A 23,533-nucleotide genomic window follows, 5' to 3' on the forward strand; every position below is an offset into this window, starting at 1 on the left:
AGGGTGTTGAAGTAGGTTTGTTTGGAGAGGTGAAGGGCAGAATTGTATGTCTTTAGCATGAACTTATAATGGATGAAATCTTCGGGTAGATTAGATTTTCTCCACAGACGTTCTGCGCACCTGGAGCACCGCTGCAGGAAACGTGTTTGCAGCGTGTGCCACGGTTGTTGCCGTCTGTGCCGAGTTGTTTTATGTATAGGAGGAGCAGCTTCATCCAGAGCACTTTGCAGGGTTTCATTGTAATGCTTCAGAGCAGAATCAGGACATGAGATGGAGAAGATTGGGGCCAATGAGGACTGCAAGTTCTTCATAAGTTTCTGGGTGTTAATGGCCTGTATGTTTCTATAAGTGTGGAAAGTGGGGGTGACCTGAGTGGGATGGCAGTTCTTGATAGAGAGTGAAAGAAGGTTGTGGTCAGAGAGCGGGAGAGGGGAGTTTGTGAAATCATCCACTGAGCAAAGTCGGGAAAAGACCAAGTCAAGGGAGTTTCCATCTTCATGTGTTGGAGAGTTAGTATGCTGCGAGAGGCCGAAAGAGGAGGATAGAGATAAAAGGTGAGAAGCAGATGGGGAGAGGGGAGAGGCAATGGGGATGTTGAAATCACCCATGATAAGGGTGGGGGGGTGTCACAGGAGAGAAACTGTGGAAGCCAGGTGGCAAAGTGATCCAGGAACTGATGAGAGGGGCCGGGAGGACGATACACCACCGCCACTCGCATGGAGAAGGGGACGTAGAGTCTGACCACATGGACCTCAAAGGAAGAGAAGACAAGTGAGGGTACTTGGGGGATAACTTGGAAAGTACATTTGGGTGAAAGGAGCAGACCAACGCCTCCACCTGCTCTGTTGTCCGATCTTGGGGTATGAGAAAAATGTAGTCCACCATATGAAAGAGCAGCAGCAGTGGTGGTGTCTGACTGCTGGATCCAGGTTTCAGTAAGAGCCAGGAGATTAAGAGAATTAGAAAGGAAGAAGTCATGGATGAAGGAGAGTTTATTACACACAGAGCGAGAATTCCAAAGGGCACAATTCAAAGAGACAGAAGGCATGCATGGAATATTAATAAGGTTAGAGGGGTTTCTGGGTGTAACAACTGGGAGGTTTGACTGGCTATAACATGGGGGGCCGGGGTTTGGAGAGATGTCTCCAGCGACTAGGAGAAGGAGGATCGAAAGAGTGAGCAGATGGTTAAGTGATTTGTGAGAGTGTCTCTTGTGTTGGATGGTGGGACTGAATGGATCTGTGCTGTTAAGCAATGTGAACAGAGCATGAGTGCTATACATAGGAGAGGCAAGGACAGAGGGGCCGATATGGATGGCGTGCAAAGAGTTAATGCAAGGGTGGTGAATGTGAGTGAATGCAGCAGCCAGGATATAGATTATACAAATAAATATGGTATTTGTTCTGTTTCAATGGAATAGTGTATATATTTAGTTTTTCTTACCTGTCTCCTGCCCTGTCTAACTGCCATGTTATAACTGCCGAGTACTTAGAAAAAAAGTACTTTGAATAAAAAGACACAAATACTAATGCACGAATGCATCCCCAAGCTAAGTCTACATTTATAAAAGGCTAGCCCTTAGATCTCACTTTTTTTTTTTTGTGTTAAAGCTCGTTAGCAATCAATCTAACTCAGTTGAGACAACAGGACACAATAAATGTAGTGATCAGATAAACAAATGTCCAGGTCTACATGGATCATAAACCGCTTTGAAACAGTTATGTGATCTCTCTGAGTAAAGACATGCAAAAGTCAGATTAAATATCTATAAACACAAACAAATGCATAATAGGATGAATAACATATATAGATATATGCAGGAATTCAATGCCGAAAATAGAATGACTCAGATACCATCCAAGCTGCTTGCTGTCAGGGACTGGAGCAATAGACATGCAGGATATTTCAGCTCAGAGAATGAATGATATGTTTACCATCCAAGCTGCTTGCTGTCAGGGACTGGAGCAATAGACATGCAGGATATTTCAGCTCAGAGAATGAATGATATATTTACCATCCAAGCTGCTTGCTGTCAGGGACTTGGCTTTCAACCCAGGTATAATCTGTTCCGTATGCATTTTATTTAAGGTGGTGTCAACCTGTACTACAATACTGACAATACGCTATGTGTGGTGGCTTGCAATAGTATGAACTGTTACATTGCTGCATTCATTGCATTTTAGATAGTAGCAACATCTTATTCCCCATGCACTGAGGCACTTTATGACTATTTGGTCTTCTAATTTGTTTACATGAATAAAACGCAACATAACGTAGAGCCACTTTTTTTATCTTGTGGTCACATGCACCTTTGATTGAATGCTATAAAAGGCACTTAGCTAATGATTGGTAATTTTGGTATTGTCAGTATAGTGAAGTATTTTTATTTGTTCGGCCAAATGTGCACGTGACTACTGCAACCACTTAGCTTAATGTAACTTTACATGTCATGTTTTGTTGTGTCTTTATAGCCTGATATGAGGCATCTTTTTTTATCTATCTGATGTAAATGTTTAAATACATTTTCGCTTATTGTTGTTCACATTCCTTGTTCTCCGTTTTTTTGGTTCCACTAAATATATTTCGATATGGAGTATAACCTTTGTGGTTAAGGTTGTTTATGGACTAATATGTATGCAGATATACTGCATGGCATCATGGAAACAAAACACGTCAAGGCTCCAGAGGATGGTATCTGAAAACCAGCTATATAACAGCACACTGATCAATGCCGCAGCAGATCACTTTATCCTCTGCAGCGAGGAGCCAGGTTACCTATGGTAAATCTTTTCTTCTATCGTTCCGGCAGTGAGCAGCCTGTAAACAGTAACTTCTTTCTTCTGCCCAATTCTCCATGATCGCTCTCGAGCCTGGAACCACAATATTGTAAAAGCTGAGCAATTAAAGTGCTGCTGCACTATACAACTTATTTCTGCCTCTGACACCTAACCCCCCATAACCTACCTGTGTATCTGTGCTGGGATTCCAGTCCGGATCATAGATGACAACTCTGTTGGCTCCAGTCAGATTTACACCCAGACCGCCAACTCTGGTGGTAAGGAGGAACACAAATATGGAGGAGTCCTGTAACACAAACAGGCTGACAACAGCAGAGCAAACGCTAGCGGTGTGACTTTGCACCATGCACAGAAGGAAACAACCTTAGAAATACAGAGAGAAGATGTAGGTCATTGGACATCCATTACCTCATTAAACTTTGAAATAAGAGGCTGTCGTGATGCCACAGTTGTAGTGCCGTCCATCTTCAGGTACGTATAACCGATCCCCAGAATAAATGCCTCCAGGATATGTATCATCTAACAGACAACATGATAAGACCAATGCATGGAGCCATTACCAAACTATTCATTTTAAAACAAGCTACAGTGGGAAGAAGATGTATTCATTCTGGTGCAATCTGACTACAATAACTTGCACAATATTAACCCCTTAACCCCCAGAGCTTTTTTCGGTTTTGCATTTTCATTTTTTTTGCTCCCCATCTTCCCAGAGCCATAACTTTTTTTTATTTTTCGCCAATATGGCCATGTGAAGGTTTGGTTTTTTGAGGGACGAGTTGTACTTTTGAATGACACCATTGGTTTTAGCATATCGTGTACTGGAAAACGTAACAAAAAATTCCAAGAGCGATGAAATTGTAAAAAAGTGCAATATTACAATTGTTTTTTATTTTGCTTTTTTACTGTGTTCACTAAATGCTAAAACTGACCTAACATTATGATTCTCCAGGTCATTACAAGTTCATAGACACCAAACACGTCTAGGTTTTTTTAATCTAAGTGGTGAGAACAAATTCCAAAGTTTGTTAAAGAAAAAAAATTGCAGCATTTTCCGATACCCATAGCGTCTCCATTTTTCATGATCTCGAGTTGGGTGAGGGCTTATTTTTTGCACACCGAGCTGACATTTTAACCCCTTTCTGACATCAGGCGTATATTTACGCTGATGTCGGACTCCCTCCCTTTGATGTGGGCTCCGGCGGTGAGCCCACATCTTTCCCGGCACATATCATCTAACATGTGCCAAGAATAGCCGCGGGTGGTATCATTAAAAACGTCAGCTTGGCATGCAAAAAATAAGTCCTCACCCATCCAGAGATCACAAAAAATGGAGACGCTACGGGAATCGGAAATGAACGCAATTTTTTTTTTCTTTTACAAAGTTTGGAATTTTTTTTCACCACTTAGATAAAAAAAGAACCTAGACATGTTTGGTCTCTATGACCTGGAGAATCAAAACGGCAGGTCAGTATTGGCAATAAGTGAACCTAGTAAAAAAGCCAAACAAAAATCAAGCGTGGGATTGCACTTTTTTTGCAATTTCTCTGCACTTGAATTTTTTTCCCCTGTTTTCTAGTACACGACATGGTAAAAATCAATGGTGTCGTTCAAAAATACAACTTGTCCTGCAAAAAATAAGCCCTCACACGGACATATTGACAGAAAAATAAAAAGTTATGGTTCTGGGAAAAAGGGGAGCGAAAAACGAAAATGCAAAACCGGAAAAAGCTCAGGGGGTTAAGGGGTTAATGATACCATTTTGGTGCAGATATGATCTTTTGATCGCCCATTTTTGCATATTAATGCAATGTTGCAGCAACAAAAAAAAAAAGCAATTCTGGTGCTTTAACGTTTTTTCTCATTACTCCGTTTAGCGATCGTGCCAATTCTTTTTTATGTTGATTTTGAACACGACAATACAAAATATGTGTATGTTTGATTTTTTGTTGTTTTATTTTGAATGGGGCAAAAGGGGGGTGATTTGAACTTATATTTTTATTATTTTTTTAAATATTTTTTTAAAACATTTCTTTTTACTTTTGGCATGCTTCAATATGGCATCAAGCTGCCATAAAACAATCGGCTCTGCTACATACAGGCGATGATCAGGTAGGATCGCCTGTATGTAGCAGAATTGCTGACTTGCCAAACCATCGGCAACCCGCGGTCATGGGACATGGGCGCTGATGGGCAGGATTTTCGTCGCGCTTGCTGGAAGCGCATGTTAAATGCCGCTGTGAGAGTTTGACAGCATTTAAAGGGTTAACAGCCAATCGCAGTGAGCGAAGAAGTGAGCTCACCGCCGGAGCCCACATCAAAGGGAGGGTATCCGACATTAACATACTATTACGCCCGATATCGGAAAGGGGTTAATTATGTGATTTAAGACACTTATTGCCCCTAGTCCAACAGCAGGGAAAAACTTCATGAAATTGGGACACAGATTGGCGGCTGGGCATGGCCTAAATTGTGACTGTACAGATGTAAAAAATGAGCCAAAGTAAGCCCATTAATGGGTGGCAAAAACTTATTTACCAAGAACTATGACTGATGTGATTAATATAACACACTTTAAAGGGAATCTGTCCCTGGTATTTACAACTTAATCTGAGCGCTGCATGATGTAGGGGCAGAGACCCTGATTCCCATGAGATGTCACTTACTTGACCGATTGCTGTAGTGTTGATAAAACCAGTTTTATCAACAGGAGATTATCACTAAAAAGCTAGTAAATCTGCTGCCATTTAGTGATCCATGTCCATAAAGCTCTGTATAACTCCACCCCACCATGGATTGGCAGCTTTCTGCCTATGCACAGTGCAAATAAAGCTGCCAATAAAACAGTGATTTTATCAAAATTGCAGTCAGCAGCCATGTAAGTGACATCAGGGACTATATTATGCTGCTCACAGATTAAGTGGAAAATACCTAGCTACAAATTCCATTTAAGAGAGTCTGCACTGTTTGAGAGCAAGACAGCATTAATAACTATACAACACAGTTTGCAGTCGACAATGAAACTTCACATCCCAACCTGTCGCGACTGAGTGAAAAGAAGAACTCTGTGTCCCTGACGATGCCAGATCTTCAGAAGTGACTCCACCACTATCATTTTTCCTGACCGCTTGTAGTAACCAAATCGGTCTCCTTCTTCTAGATCCACATCTTTGGTTCCCTTAAGAATTTTAGTTCCTCCTGTGAACAAATCTGGGTGATTGCAGATTTTTCTCAAGGCAATCAGACCGGGAAACACCTGTATAAAAAAAACTCAGTTCACTACAAGTAGTCCAACATAGTAGAACAAAACCCAGTGCCATATTAATTTATGAGACTAGGCACCAACCCAGTGCCAAATACTCACACACAGAAGAGCACAACCAAACCATAACTTCAAAATAGGAGGAATACGGAGGATTTCGGGTTAAAAAACTGTTTTTATTAGTGGACAAAGTAGCCAAAATTTAAAAGTGTACAAAAAGGACAAACAGATGAATGTTACAATTAAAAAGTCCTCTTCATCTAAATAATGTCATTAGTCATGAATGGATTCTAAGATGGTGTTCAGTGAAAAAATATAATAACTGAATGAGTAATAGTGACCAGCCATGGCAAATGTACAAAGTATCAAGACATCTTATCATATAGTAAGAGACGGAACAGTGCTCAAAAATGGGTGAATCCATCCCCAGCACGTGTTTCGTGTGGATATTATCCCTGCTTTCTCAAGGGGAGGTATGAGAAAGTGGGGCACAAAAGGACCTTTTGTAGCTATAGTGACGGATCACATGGAAACCGTCAGTCACCCAATGACGCTGCTCACAAGGGGTGCGCCTCATGCTAGAGGAGCCCAACCATCAGGTCCCAACGGCGTCGGAGTGTGACATAGTCAAAGGTTCCCATAGATGCTCGGCCCAGCACGGAGTGAGGCGCGCACTGCAGCATCACAGGGGATCTAAGTGCATTGAATGTGGCATAGTGAAGGATGGGGAGAGTACCAATATAAATGCTAGAGATAACTAGCACTGAAAAACAGCGACATTGAGTGACAAGTTTCCGTGTGACCCGTCAATATAGCTACAAAAGGTCCTTTTGTGCCCCACTTTCTCATACCTCCCCTTGAGAAAGCAGGGATAATATCCATGCGAAACGCGTGTTGGGGATGGATTCACCAGATTTTTGAGCACTGTGCCGTCTCCTACATTACGGTAAGATGTCTTGATACTTTGTACATTTGTCATGATTTGGTAATACTGGCCACTATTACTCAGTTATTTAGTAATTTGATTTTTTTCTGTCCAGCATCTTATAAACCATTCAGAGACTAATGACTCATCCCTGTTCCCCTGTAGTGTGAACATTATTTAGTTGGAGATGACTTTTTAATTGTTACATTCTTCTGCTTGTCTTTTTTGCACACTTACATTTTGGCTACTTTGTCCACCAATGAACTGTTTTTTTAACCAGTATACTCTGTATTCCCCCAATTTTGAAGTAGTCCAAAATGATGACCTCCACGATACATTGTACTGGCATTCAATGCATACTGGAGACAGAAGATCCTACAGCAGCAGACACGTGTCATCAAACTGAGTAATGCGGGATGGGAGCGAAATTAAGAGGACAGGAATGAGAGTTATTCTGCAAGTTTGTGAATATTTACCCTCATGTCACCATTTAGAATCCCATACACTTCTTTGGAGTCTAAAAAGTTCTGGTAGACCTGTCTCTGCTCATCTGTCAGTCGGCAAAACAGAACCTGAAAAGCAGGAGATTAAAACGAAGACTAAACTCTAATAGATCATGTACAATACTTGGACAATGCAGGTCACCTGCTCATTTTTGTCAGGAAGCGAGAGACTCATCTTCACATCTGCCTTCATACGTCTCAGAAGATAAGGGTTTATGGTGTCACGCAGAACACAGGCACATTTGTATGCAGTTTTTACCTAGGATAAGAAGTAGGCAGTAATCAGCATTATTTTATTCTAAAATGCCCCAAAAAGGCATCATCGGATTGTCGGACCATACTCAGTGAGGGGTCCTAATTATTAAGAATAGCATTTATGTAAGCTGAAAGCTTCAGGCAATTGTTTAAAGAGCTAATTAACCAAAAATACTTGTGTAACTAAAGTATAAAGGTGCATTTGGAAATCCCAACCCTTCAAGCAGCAGCAGTCATGGTCACCTGTATTCCATTAGCTCCAAACTCATTCTTTCACGCTTTTTTTTTTTACATTTTATTTTTTATATAAGTAAAGGATTCATATGTCCAGTGAGGATGAGAATTTATTAACAGTTTGTGGAGTAAACAGATTGGTGACAGCAGGATTAGCATCAGTGGCTTATAAATCTGCATGGTTGAGCACACTAGGCTTCTTATGGAGCACTGTCCAGGATTACCGTAGATTTGTGAATTGTGAATATGGAGAGTGACAATACAGGGGGAAAAACAGAGATTTTTCTGTTAAGATACATAAATCTTTCTTTCTTCCATGTGTATCAGTGATTTATGAACAAATAAAATACAATTACAGGTGTTCTTTAACCCCTTTCCAACATTTGAAGTACTGTGACTTCATAGTTTCCAGGTGCTTACCGCAAATGGATGTACGTACCAGTAAGCAGCGCCGGACTGGGACAGAAAAGCAGTCCTGCCACACAAACCCCACCAGCCCACATACTCAACCACTCCCCACCCCGATCAGTGAATTTTGCAATACTTTGTCATGCCTCTGAACAATCCTCCTAAAGGCGTTATTTCTAGTGCAACATGTGTATGGCACCACAGTGCGCATGATCGACCGCAGGTCTATTTATATGGTGCTCTTTAGAGCTCCAGTTCTCGGGATCATGGGGGTCCCAGCAGTCGGAACCCAGCGACTGGAAAGTTCTTGAGATAGGGGATTACTTGGGATAATCCATTTAAATGGGTTTTCCAATATATTTTTTTATTTTCCCATAGGAATACTGAAAATAATAAACCAGTATTGACCTTCCAAAAGTCCAATGTCGTCTCTCCAAGAACGGAACAGGACAGGAGGAGTGGAACTTTGCAGTATATTATATACAGGATAGGCGGAGTGGTACAGTGCAGTGTATATATACAGGACAGGAGGAGTAGTACTGTGCAGTGTATATATACAGGACAGGAGGAGTGGTACTGTGCAGTGTATATATACAGGACAGGAGAAGTGGTACTGTGCAGCGTATATACAGGACAGGAGGAGTGGTACTGTGCAGCGTATATACAGGACAGGCGGAGTGGTACTGTGCAGTGTATATATACAGGACAGGAGGAGTAGTACTGTGCAGTGTATATATACAGGACAGGAGGAGTGGTACTGTACAGTGTATATAAACAGGACAGGAGGAGTGGTACTGTGCAGTGTATATATACAGGACAGGAGGAGTGGTACTGTGCAGTGTATATATACAGGACAGGAGGAGTGGTACTGTGCAGCGTATATACAGGACAGGAGGAGTGGTACTGTGCAGCGTATATACAGGACAGGCGGAGTGGTACAGTGCAGTGTATATATACAGGACAGGAGGAGTGGTACTGTGCAGTGTATATATACAGGACAGGAGGAGTAGTACTGTGCAGTGTATATATACAGGACAGGAGGAGTAGTACTGTGCAGTCTATATATACAGGACAGGAGGAGTGGTACTGTGCAGTGTATATATACAGGACAGGAGGAGTGGTACTGTGCAGTGTATATATACAGGACAGGAGGAGTGGTACTGTGCAGTGTATATATACAGGACAGGAGGAGTGGTACTGTGCAGTGTATATATACAGGACAGGAGGAGTGGTACTGTGCAGCGTATATACAGGACAGGAGGAGTGGTACTGTGCAGCGTATATACAGGACAGGCGGAGTGGTACAGTGCAGTGTATATATACAGGACAGGAGGAGTGGTACTGTGCAGTGTATATATACAGGACAGGAGGAGTAGTACTGTGCAGTGTATATATACAGGACAGGAGGAGTAGTACTGTGCAGTCTATATATACAGGACAGGAGGAGTGGTACTGTGCAGTGTATATATACAGGACAGGAGGAGTGGTACAGTGCAGTGTATATATACAGGACAGGAGGAGTGGTACTGTGCAGTGTATATATACAGGACAGGAGGAGCGGTACTGTGCAGTGTATATATACAGGACAGGAGGAGTGGTACTGTGCAGTCTATATATACAGGACAGGAGGAGTGGTACTGTGCAGCGTATATACAGAACAGGAGGAGTGGTACTGTGCAGCGTATATACAGGACAGGCGGAGTGGTACTGTGCAGTGTATATATACAGGACAGGCGGAGTGGTACAGTGCAGTGTATATATACAGGACAGGAGGAGTGGTACTGTGCATATACAGGACAGGAGGAGTGGTACTGTGCAGTGTATATATACAGGACAGGAGGAGTGGTACTGTGCAGTGTATATATACAGGACAGGAGAAGTGGTACTGTGCAGTGTATATATACAGGACAGGAGGAGTGGTACTGTGCAGTGTATATATACAGGACAGGAGAAGTGGTACTGTGCAGTGTATATATACAGGACAGGAGGAGTGGTACTGTGCAGTCTATATATACAGGACAGGAGAAGTGGTACTGTGCAGTGTATATATACAGGACAGGAGGAGTGGTACTGTGCAGTCTATATATACAGGACAGGAGGAGTGGTACTGTGCAGCGTATATACAGGACAGGAGGAGTGGTACTGTGCAGCGTATATACAGGACAGGCGGAGTGGTACTGTGCAGTGTATATATACAGGACAGGCGGAGTGGTACAGTGCAGTGTATATATACAGGACAGGAGGAGTGGTACTGTGCATATACAGGACAGGAGGAGTGGTACTGTGCAGTGTATATATACAGGACAGGAGGAGTGGTACTGTGCAGTGTATATATACAGGACAGGAGAAGTGGTACTGTGCAGTGTATATATACAGGACAGGAGGAGTGGTACTGTGCATATACAGGACATGAGGAGTGGTACTGTGCAGTGTATATATACAGGACAGGAGGAGTGGTACTGTGCAGTGTATATATACAGGACAGGAGGAGTGGTACTGTGCAGTGTATATATACAGGACAGGAGGAGTGGTACTGTGCAGTGTATATATACAGGACAGGAGGAGTGGTACTGTGCATATACAGGACAGGAGGAGTGGTACTGTGCAGTGTATATATACAGGACAGGAGGAGTGGTACTGTGCAGTGTATATATACAGGACAGGAGGAGTGGTACTGTGCAGTGTATATATACAGGACAGGAGGAGTGGTACTGTGCATATACAGGACAGGAGGAGTGGTACTGTGCAGTGTATATATACAGGACAGGAGGAGTGGTACTGTGCAGTGTATATATACAGGACAGGAGGAGTGGTACTGTGCAGTGTATATATACAGGACAGGAGAAGTGGTACTGTGCAGCGTATATACATGACAGGAGGAGTGGTACTGTGCAGCGTATATACAGGACAGGCGGAGTGGTACAGTGCAGTGTATATATACAGGACAGGAGGAGTGGTACTGTGCAGTGTATATATACAGGACAGGAGGAGTAGTACTGTGCAGTGTATATATACAGGACAGGAGGAGTGGTACTGTGCAGTGTATATATACAGGACAGGAGAAGTGGTACTGTGCAGCGTATATACATGACAGGAGGAGTGGTACTGTGCAGCGTATATACAGGACAGGCGGAGTGGTACTGTGCAGTGTATATATACAGGACAGGAGGAGTGGTACTGTGCAGTGTATATATACAGGACAGGAGGAGTAGTACTGTGCAGTGTATATATACAGGACAGGAGGAGTGGTACTGTGCAGTCTATATATACAGGACAGGAGGAGTGGTACTGTGCAGCGTATATACAGGACAGGAGGAGTGGTACTGTGCAGCGTATATACAGGACAGGCGGAGTGGTACAGTGCAGTGTATATATACAGGACAGGAGGAGTGGTACTGTGCAGTGTATATATACAGGACAGGAGGAGTAGTACTGTGCAGTGTATATATACAGGACAGGAGGAGTGGTACTGTGCAGTCTATATATACAGGACAGGAGGAGTGGTACTGTGCAGCGTATATACAGGACAGGAGGAGTGGTACTGTGCAGCGTATATACAGGACAGGCGGAGTGGTACTGTGCAGTGTATATATACAGGACAGGCGGAGTGGTACAGTGCAGTGTATATATACAGGACAGGAGGAGTGGTACTGTGCATATACAGGACAGGAGGAGTGGTACTGTGCAGTGTATATATACAGGACAGGAGGAGTGGTACTGTGCAGTGTATATATACAGGACAGGAGAAGTGGTACTGTGCAGTGTATATATACAGGACAGGAGGAGTGGTACTGTGCAGTGTATATATACAGGACAGGAGAAGTGGTACTGTGCAGTGTATATATACAGGACAGGAGGAGTGGTACTGTGCAGTCTATATATACAGGACAGGAGAAGTGGTACTGTGCAGTGTATATATACAGGACAGGAGGAGTGGTACTGTGCAGTCTATATATACAGGACAGGAGGAGTGGTACTGTGCAGCGTATATACAGGACAGGAGGAGTGGTACTGTGCAGCGTATATACAGGACAGGCGGAGTGGTACTGTGCAGTGTATATATACAGGACAGGCGGAGTGGTACAGTGCAGTGTATATATACAGGACAGGAGGAGTGGTACTGTGCATATACAGGACAGGAGGAGTGGTACTGTGCAGTGTATATATACAGGACAGGAGGAGTGGTACTGTGCAGTGTATATATACAGGACAGGAGAAGTGGTACTGTGCAGTGTATATATACAGGACAGGAGGAGTGGTACTGTGCATATACAGGACATGAGGAGTGGTACTGTGCAGTGTATATATACAGGACAGGAGGAGTGGTACTGTGCAGTGTATATATACAGGACAGGAGGAGTGGTACTGTGCAGTGTATATATACAGGACAGGAGGAGTGGTACTGTGCAGTGTATATATACAGGACAGGAGGAGTGGTACTGTGCATATACAGGACAGGAGGAGTGGTACTGTGCAGTGTATATATACAGGACAGGAGGAGTGGTACTGTGCAGTGTATATATACAGGACAGGAGGAGTGGTACTGTGCAGTGTATATATACAGGACAGGAGGAGTGGTACTGTGCATATACAGGACAGGAGGAGTGGTACTGTGCAGTGTATATATACAGGACAGGAGGAGTGGTACTGTGCAGTGTATATATACAGGACAGGAGGAGTGGTACTGTGCAGTGTATATATACAGGACAGGAGGAGTGGTACTGTGCAGTGTATATATACAGGACAGGAGGAGTGGTACTGTGCAGTCTATATATACAGGACAGGAGGAGTAGTACTGTGCAGCGTATATATACAGGACAGGAGGAGTGGTACTGTGCAGTGTATATATACAGGACAGGAGGAGTGGTACTGTGCAGTGTATATATACAGGACAGGAGGAGTGGTACTGTGCAGTCTATATATACAGGACAGGAGGAGTGGTACTGTGCAGCGTATATACAGGACAGGAGGAGTGGTACTGTGCAGCGTATATACAGGACAGGCGGAGTGGTACTGTGCGGTGTATATATACACGACAGGAGGAGTGGTACTGTGCAGTGTATATATACAGGGCAGGCGGAGTGGTACAGTGCAGTGTATATATACAGGACAGGAGGAGTAGTACTGTGCAGCGTATATATACAGGACAGGAGGATTGGTACTGTGCAGTGTATATACAGGACAGGAGGAGTGGTACAGTGCAGTGTATATATACAGGACAGGCGGAGTAGTCCTGTGCAGCGTATATACAGGACAGGAGGAGCGGTACTGTGCAGTGTATATATACAGGACAGGAGAAGTGGTGCTGTGCAGTGTATATATACAGGACAGGAGGAGTGGTACTGTGCAGTGTATACTGTATATACAGGACAGGAGGAATGGTACTGTGCATATACAGGACAGGAGGAGTGGTACTGTGCAGTGTATATAAACAGGACAGGAGTGGTACTGTGCAGTGTATATATACAGGACAGGAGGAGTGGTACTGTGCAGTGTATATATACAGGACAGGAGGAGTGGTACTGTGCATATACAGGACAGGAGGAGTGGTACTGTGCAGTGTATATATACAGGACAGGAGGAGTGGTACTGTGCAGTGTATATATACAGGACAGGAGGAGTGGTACTGTGCAGTGTATATATACAGGACAGGAGGAGTGGTACTGTACAGTGTATATAAACAGGACAGGAGGAGTGGTACTGTGCAGTGTATATATACAGGACAGGAGGAGTGGTACTGTGCAGTGTATATATACAGGACAGGAGGAGTGGTACTGTGCAGTGTATATATACAGGACAGGAGTGGTACTGTGCAGTGTATATATACAGGACAGGAGGAGTGGTACTGTGCATATTCAGGACAGGAGGAGTGATACTGTGCAGTGTATATATACAGGACAGGAGGACTGGTACTAAGCAGTGTATACAGGACAGGAGGAGTGGTACTGTGCAGTGTATATACAGGACAGGAGGAGCAGTACTGTGCAGTGTATATATACAGGACAGGAGGATTGGTACTGTGCAGTGTATACAGGACAGGAGGAGTGGTACTGTGCAGTGTATATATACAGAACAGGAGGAGTGGTACTGTGCAGCGTATATATACAGGACAGGAGGTGTGGTACTGTGCAGTGTATATATACAGGACAGGAGGAGTGGTACTGTGCAGTGTATATACAGGACAGGAGGATTGGTACTGTGCAGTGTATATACAGGACAGGAGGAGTAGTACTGTGCAGTGTATATATACAGGACAGGAGGAGTGGTACTGTGCAGTGTATATATACAGGACAGGAGAAGTGGTACTGTGCAGTGTATATATACAGGACAGGAGGAGTGGTACTGTGCAGTGTATATATACAGGACAGGAGGAGTGGTACTGTGCATATACAGGACAGGAGGAGTGGTACTGTGCAGTGTATATATACAGGACAGGAGGAGTGGTACTGTGCAGTGTATATAAACAGGACAGGAGGAGCGGTACTGTGCAGTGTATATATACAGGACAGGAGAAGTGGTGCTGTGCAGTGTATATATACAGGACAGGAGGAGTGGTACTGTGCAGTGTATATAAACGGGACAGGAGTGGTACTGTGCAGTGTATATATACAGGACAGGAGGAGTGGTACTGTGCAGTGTATATACAGGACAGGCGGAGTGGTACTGTGCGGTGTATATATACAGGACAGGAGGCTTGGTACTGTGCAGTATATATATACAGGACAGGAGGAGTGGTACAGTGCAGTGTATATATACAGGACAGGAGGAGTGGTACTGTGCAGTGTATATATACAGGACAGGAGGAGTGGTACTGTGCAGTGTATATATACAGGACAGGAGGAGTAGTACTGTGCAGTGTATATATACAGGACAGGAGGAGTAGTACTGTGCAGTGTCTATATACAGGACAGGAGGAGTAGTACTGTGCAGCGTATATATACAGGACAGGAGGAGTAGTACTGTGCAGTGTCTATATACAGGACAGGAGGAGAGAAGGTTTTTCCACCAACATAGAAGAGGATTCTTTACTGTTAGGGCAGTGAGAATCTGGAATTGCTTGCCTGAGGAGGTGGTGATGGCGAACTCAGTCGAGGGGTTCAAGAGAGGCCTGGATGTCTTCCTGGAGCAGAACAATATTGTATCATACAATTAGGTTCTGTAGAAGGACGTAGATCTGGGGATTTATTATGATGGAATATAGGCTGAACTGGATGGACCAATGTCTTTTTTCGGCCTTACTAACTATGTTACAGGAGGAGTAGTACTGTGCAGCGTATATATACAGGACAGGAGGAGTGGTACTGTGCAGCGTATATATACAGGACAGGAGGAGTAGTACTGTGCAGCGTATATATACAGGACAGGAGGAGCGGTACTGTGCAGTGTATATATACAGGACAGGAAAAGTGGTACTGTGCAGTGTATATACAGGACAGGAAGAGTGGTAACTGCAGTGTATATATAAAGGAGGAGTGGTACAGTGCAGTGTATATATACAGGACAGGAGGAGTGGTACTGTGCAGTGTATATATACAGGACAGGAGGAGTGGTACTGTGCAGTGTATATATACAGGACAGGAGGAGTGGTACAGTGCAGTGTATATATACAGGACAGGAGGAGTGGTACTGTGCAGTGTATATATACAGGATAGGAGGAGTGGATTGTGCGGTGTATATATAAAGGAGAAGTGGTACAATGCAGTGTATATATACAGGACAGGAGAAGTGGTACTGTGCAGTATATATATATATACAGGACAGGAGAAGTGGTACTGTGCAGTATATTATATACAGGAGGAGTGGTACTGTGTAGTGTATATATACAGGACAGGAGAAGTGTTACTGTGCAGTGCATTATATACGGGACAGGCGGAGTGGTACTGTGCAGTGTATATATACAGGACAGGAGAAGTGGTACTGTGCAGTGTATATATACAGGACAGGAGGAGTGGTACTGTGCGGTGTATATATACAGGACAGGAGGAGTGGTACTGTGCAGTATATATATATATATATATACAGGACAGGAGAAGTGGTACAGTGCAGTGTATATATACAGGACAGGAGGAGTGGATTGTGCGGTGTATATATAAAGGAGAAGTGGTACAGTGCAGTGTATATATACAGGACAGGAGAAGTGGTACTGTGCTATATATATATATATATATATACATACAGGACAGGAGAAGTGGTACTGTGCAGTATATTATATACAGGAGGAGTGGTACTGTGTAGTGTATATATACAGGACAGGAGAAGTGGTACTGTGCAGTGTATTATATACGGGACAGGCGGAGTGGTACTGTGCAGTGTATTATATACGGGACAGGCGGAGTGGTACTGTGCAGTGTATATATGGTCATGATTAAGGGAGCCTAGTCTCCAGAAACGCCTTGAGATTCTTACCCATATGGTTGTGCTGAAGTCTGTATCCTCCATGTTTAAAGTTTAATAAAGAAATCGCCTTTTTACGGACTCGGTGAAGCTGGACATTTCTTTCTCTTTTTTTGCAGTGTATATATACAGGACAGGAGAAGTGGTACTGTGCAGTGTATATATACAGGACAGGCGGAGTGGTACTGTGCAATGTATATATACAGGACAGGAGGAGTGGTACTGTGCAGTATATTATATACAGGACAGGCAAAGTGGTACAGTGCAGTGTATATACAGGACAGGAGAAGTGGTACTGTGCAGTGTATATATACAGGACAGCAGAAGTGGTATATTGCCCAGTCACATAGTATATTGCCCAGCGACGTAGTATATTGCCCAGTCACGCAGTATACAGCACAGAGCATATTGCCCAGCCACGTACTATATTGCCCAGTGACGTAGTATACAGCACAGAGCCACGTAGTATATTGCCCAGCCACGTAGTATATTGCCCAGCTACGTAGTATATTGCCCAGTCACGTAGTATACAGCACAGAGCATATTGCCCAGCCACGTAATGTATAGCCCAGTGACGTAGTATACAGCACAAAGCCACGTAGTATATTGCCCAGCTACGTAGTATATTGCCCAGCCACGTATGTCACAGGTTAAAAAATAAAAAATAAACTTATACTCCCCTTCCGATCTGAGGGCCCCTTGTAGTTCTGTCACCATTTTCCGGTCCCAGCGTGTGATGCGTAGGCGCGCAGGACCTGTGATGACGTCGCAGTCACATGACCGTGACATAATGGAAGGTCCTTCTCGCGCAGGCACGCAGGACCTGTGATGATGTCGCAGTCACATGACTGTCATGGAAGGTCCTTGTCGCATACCAAGGAGCTGGAAAGGCGCCGGAGGGTGAGTATATGACAATTTTTTATTTTTTTTATTATTTTTAACATTAGATCTTTTTACTATTGACGCTGCATAGGCAGCATTAATAGTAAAAACTTGGTCACACAGGATTAATAGCGGCGATAACGGAGTGAGTTAACCGCGGCATAACGCGGTCCGTTACCGCTTGTATTAACCCTGTGTGAGCGGTGACTGCGGGGAGTATGGAGCGGGCGCCGGACTGCAGGGGAGTAGGGAGGGACTAATCGGACTGTGGCCGTCGCTGATTGGTCGCGGCAGCCATGACAGGCAGCTGCGAGACCAATCCGCGACTTGGATTCCATGACAGACAGAGGCCGCGACCAATGAATATCCGTGACAGACAGAAGGACAGACAGACAGAAAGACGGAAGTGACCCTTACACAATTATATAGTAGATATATACACACACACAGAATACGCCAAAACCAGGAGTGGTGGTACTTCCTCTTATTGTTCCATTCCTGGTTTTACCTTACAAATACTGATTAAAATACTAACCAAGTACTGACCGTGTGAACGTGGGCTTAGTAGAGGTACACAGAATTCGGGTGGAATCACACTAGCATATGGCATTGGATGTGACAGGCTAATGACCCTCGGTTTTTGCTCTGCGGCGAGAATGATCCGAGTGTCAGTGCTCCGATGCTCTCGCAACAGAGAATTGCATCACAGCTGTGGAGGAGACGGAGAAATTAATTTCTCCATTGGTTAATAAATTTTATTTCCATTGATGATTTTTGTGGGATTTTGTTGTCAGCACATTCAACTTTGTACAAATCAAAGTATTCAATGAGAATATTTCATTCATTCAGATCTAGGATGTGTTATTTGAGTGTTACCTCTAATTTTTTGAGGACTTTCTTGCGTCTGTATGACCTGGGATGAAAAACCTGCTTCCCTCAGAACGGTGGCCTCAGCAGCCATGCTACTAAATTCAGAAACAGAGAATTCTGTTGGAATAGAAGACCCTATCGATGTCTCGAGGTCCCGATGATCTGGAGGTTTCCAGAGAACATTTGTGAGCAGATTGACGACCTCTGCATACCAGTCGCTTCTGAGCCAGTCTGGTGGCACCACAATTATTGGGTCTCTTTCTTTCTTGATATTATTGGCGACCCTCGGGATCAGCGGAGAGGTGGAAAGAGGTAATGAAGCTGAAAATTCGCCCATGGAATAACCAGGCCGTCAGGGGTCATGAGGAGACTTGGCTAAGAAGTGAGGCACCTTGTGATTCATCCGAGATGCCATTTGATCGACTTTGGGGGTGCCCGATCTCTGACAGATCTGATCGAATACGTCGTGGTTGAAGAACCCTTGCCCGAGGAGAGACCCTGACGACATTTTAAGACAACGGTGCCATTGTCCACCCCTGGGGAATGTGCATTGCTAATATCACTGGCACGCGCCGCCCAACCTAAACCAGAATTCTTCATACCTTCATCATAACGGACTTGCTGCGTGTACCACCCTGGTGGTTTATGTATGCCTTGGCCGTGATGTTGTCTGATTTCCAGTAGATTGATGGGAAGAGAGACTTCCTCAGAATTCCAGTGGCTCTGGACTGTGTGATGAAAGAAGACCGCTCCCCATCCAAGGAAACTGGCGTTGGTAGTGACGACTTGCCAGTGGAGAGGAAAGAATGATCTCCCGAATCGAATGAAGAGGGAGAGAATCCGTCATGTCAAGGACAGTCTCAATCGGAGGGGCAGTAGGATGGGACAGTCCACAGAAGAGATGCTGTTGTCCCACTTTCACAGGGGGCAGGAATGGAACTGGCAAATAGGCACAGCTTCTATGGCAGCAATCATCTTCCCCAGTACACTCATGTATAGGCGAAGAGAATGTGGAGACAGGTGCATCAGAGAACAAATCCTCTGGAAGGAGGAATTTGGAGCGATCAGAAACAAACAACCAGCCCAAGAATACTAGGCACTGAGATGGAATCGAGGAAGATTTTGCCGTGTTGACTATGCAGCCAAGACAAGCAAGCGAGTCCAAGGTGTTCTGAGGACTCTGGCAACAGTCTCCCCTTGACCAAGAGTGTCCAGACAGGGGATCATTACTGTTTCCTTGGATCAAAGAAAGTCCATGATGGTTGCCATCACCTTCACAAACACCCTGGAGGCAGAAGCTAGGCAGAAGGGGAGATCAGTGAATTGATAATGTTACCCATGAACTGCGAATCGGAGAAATTTACATGCGGGACGCAGACTGGAATGTGAAGGTAAGCATCTTGATTGTCCTACAAGCAGAGCAACTCCTCGGGTTCCATAGAAGCGATTACCAAGCAAAGAGATTCCACCCTGAAGTGACGGAGACGTACTCGTCTTTTTAGTCATTTGAGGCCCAGAATTGGACAGAGCGAGCTGCCCTTCTTTGGAACAAAAACATTGGAATAAAAACTTGAAAAGCATTCTTGAGAAGGAACAGGTACTTTGACTCCTCTGTGGAGGAGTGAGGAGATGTCTTGAAAGAAACCTGGGACATGAGCTGGGAGCCTTGGGGGGGTGGGACGTGAAAACAAACGTCTTCCTGGGGTGGGGAGGTGTAGAAAATTCTATTTTGTAACCGGAGATCACAATCTCTCTGACCCAGGCACCATCGTCCACGGATAGCTACATATCCTGGTAGAGTAAAAGATGGCCACCCACCCTGGGATGGTTCCCAGGTGAGGGTAACTAGTCAATCAAAAGAAAATCTATTAGAGAGGGAAGAACAACCCCTTGTGTGCCAATTAGGGGCAGGCTTGAATGACTGCTTCCTTCTCTCCCACTAGGTAGAAGAATGGTCCTATTGGGAGGAGGTCCCAAAGGAAGAGAAGGGACGAAACTGAAGAGAACGTCTCATGGTTAAAGGGCGTTTAGGCTTAGGCTGAGGAAGGGAGGTGTTCTTACCGATGGTAGTGTAAAAAAGGTTTGATCCAACTTGGACCCAAAGAGTCTTGAACCTTTCAAGGGAAGTTTGGTAAGGGACGTCTTTGAAGGCGGGTCTGCGTTACAGGCCTTAAAAAAGTTGTCCACTACTTTGACAATTTTGCATACCCCTCGCTTGGTCCAGATAGCATAAAGCTTATACTCACTTCCTGTGCCGGCACCGGTGTCTGCACTCGCTCTCTCTCCCAGGGCTCTCGGGCAGTTTTGTGATATGTGACGCTGGCGCTCAATCACTGCTGGTGTCACTGTCCCCGCCCTTGGCCATTTTGAACATGAAGAGGAAGCCGGGGATCAGCTGCATGAGCATTGTAATGGATTATAACTGTCAGTGCTGCACTGACACAAGCCCGAGTCCGTGCTCTGCACATGGTCTGAGGGGCTTGCCTGGTGACCCGGTGAAGAAATCAGTGGCAACAATCGGTCCTCAGCGATAGCGTCGCGGGGGCGCTGATTGGAGGGCAAAAGGAGCTGCCTCCCTGACTGCCTTATAAATAATGCAAACGACCATAGTATTTAGGGGGTTAAAGTGTCAGGAGCAACGCAGATAGAATAAGCTGACACTCGGCGGCGATCACGTGTGCACAAAATCACCTGGACGTACTCAGTACATACAAAGTCGGTAAGTACCAGATGACCATGATGTACCGAGTACGTCCAAGGATGGGAAGGGGTTAAAAGGATGTATAGTGGGTTTCCACATTACTGGAAACAAAGGCTCTGGAAAAGTGCCCCTGAAAAAAAAAATCCAGCAAAATCTGCTCTCCCAAATCCAAATGTCTCTTTCCCTTCTGAGCCCCAGTGTGCCTAAACTGCATTTAGCGTCCACATGATCGGCATTTCAGTAGCGATAGAGCCTGATAAATTTACAGGGTGCATGGCTCCAGAAGCATGAGCTGGGCACAATGCATGGGGACTACAACGGTCGGGGGAACTAAAATGGCAGATTTACAGTTTTCACTCAGCAACTTCCACCTATGGAGTCTAAATCGTCACACATGTAGATAAATTCCCAAAAGGGAGCAATTTCCAAAATGAGGCCACTTCAGGGGGAATTCGGCTCTTCTGGCACTTAGGGGCTCTGTATATGGAGTCTGCAAACTATTCTACTAAAACTTGTTTTGTAAGTCAAACATCGCTCTTTCCCTCCCAAGTCTCGCCGTGTTGCTAAGCAGTACTGTGCAGCCACATATAGGGTACTGTCAAGTTCAGCAGAAATTGTGACAAATTTTGGTGCGATTTTCACGAGTGACAATGAAAAATATGGGTTTAAATGTAAATTGTTGTGGAAAAAATGTAATTCTATTTTTTTTTCACTGCCCAATGGTATAAATTTCTATAAATACCCGTGGTGTCAATATGATCACTGCATCACTAGATTAATTCATTGAGGTGTAGTTTGTAAAATGGGGTCAGTCATGGGGGAGTGGGTGGGTTCCGCTGTGCAGACAAGATCTGCACTACAATCTACTATATAATTGTCTAAGGGTCACTTCCGTCTTTCTGTCTGTCCTTCTGACTGTCACAGATATTCATTGGTCGCGGCCTCTGTCTGTCATGGAATCCAAGTCGCTAATTGGTCTCGCCAGCTGGCTGTCATGGCTGCCGCGACCAATCAGCGACGGCCACAGTCCGATTAGTCCCTCCCCTACTCCCCTGCAGTCAGCGCCCGGCGGCCGCTCCATGCTCCCCGCAGTCACCGCTCACACAGGGTTAATGCCAGCGGTAATGGACCGCGTTGTGTCGCGGGTAACTCATTCCGTTACCGCCGCTATTAACCCTGTGTGACCAAGTTTTTACTATTGATACTGCCTATGCAAGGCAGCATTAATAGTAAAACATCTAATGTTAAAAATAATAAAAAAAATAAAAAATCATTATATACTCACCTTTCGCGACGTTCCGGTGACCGCTCCATGCAAGCAGCAGGTTCCAGGGGCAAGGATGGTATAGGAGAAGGACCTGCCATGACGTCACGGTCATGTGACCGCGACGTCATCACAGGCCCTGCGCGCATGCGCGAGAAGGACCTGCCATGCCGTCACGGTCATGTGACCGCGGCGTCATCACAGGTCCTGCACTAGAAGAATCTGCCATGACGTCACGGTCATGTGACCACGGCGTCATCACAGGCCCTGCGGGCATGCGCGAGAAGGACCTGCCATGCCGTCACGGTCATGTGACCGCGGCGTCATCACAGGTCCTGCGCTAGAAGAATCTGCCATGACGTCACGGTCATGTGACCGAACTACAAGGGGCCCTCGGAAGGTGAGTACATGTTTATTTTTTGCTGGGCAATATACTACGTAGCTGGGCAATATACTACGTGACTAGCCAATATACTACGTGGCTCTGTGCTGTATACTACGTCGCTGTGCAATATACTACGTGGCTCTGTGCTGTATACTACGCAACTGGGCAATATACTACACGACTGGGCAATATACTACACGACTGGGCAATACACTACGTGGCTGGGCAATATACTACGTGGCTGGGCTATATACTACGTGGCTGGGCAATATACTACGTGGCTGGGCAATATACTACGTGGCTGGGCAATATACTACGTGGCTGGGCAATATACTACGTGGCTGGGCAATATACTACGTGGCTGGGCAATATACTACGTGGGCTGTGCAATATACTACGTGGACATGCATATTCTAGAATACCCGATGCGTTGGAATCGGGCCACCATCTAGTATGTGTATATTAGTGGAAATAAATAAAAATTGGGGCCAAAATAAAATATTAGTGGTAGAAATTTAAATATTCTTTATTCATCAGCCAATGGTATACATTTCGGTGAGGCACATGTGATGTCAAAATGCTCACTTCACTTCAAGAATTCTAGTTTGCAAAGTTGTGTCACTTATGGGTGTTCTGGCACTTCAGAGGCTCT

At 44.7% G+C, this 23,533-nt stretch overlaps 1 protein-coding gene across 5 annotated transcripts in view; it reads right to left on the reverse strand.

Annotated features, from left to right (window-relative positions):
- The window catches only part of ERCC6 (ERCC excision repair 6, chromatin remodeling factor), a 259,795-nt gene that overhangs the window by 69,673 nt on the left and 166,589 nt on the right, over positions 1-23,533 (reverse strand). For all 5 annotated transcript variants that reach the window (XM_069753041.1, XM_069753044.1, XM_069753042.1 and 2 more), the window contains 6 exons: positions 7,631-7,747; positions 7,462-7,557; positions 5,836-6,054; positions 3,207-3,317; positions 2,965-3,084; positions 2,776-2,870 (listed from right to left, as the gene is read on the reverse strand). In XM_069753041.1, the coding sequence (XP_069609142.1) occupies positions 2,776-2,870; positions 2,965-3,084; positions 3,207-3,317; positions 5,836-6,054; positions 7,462-7,557; positions 7,631-7,747 (758 nt within the window). The remainder of the gene's footprint in view (positions 1-2,775; positions 2,871-2,964; positions 3,085-3,206; positions 3,318-5,835; positions 6,055-7,461; positions 7,558-7,630; positions 7,748-23,533) is intronic.

This window comes from Ranitomeya imitator, chromosome 2 (genome assembly GCF_032444005.1).
Source record: "Ranitomeya imitator isolate aRanImi1 chromosome 2, aRanImi1.pri, whole genome shotgun sequence".
NCBI lineage: Eukaryota > Metazoa > Chordata > Amphibia > Anura > Dendrobatidae > Ranitomeya > Ranitomeya imitator.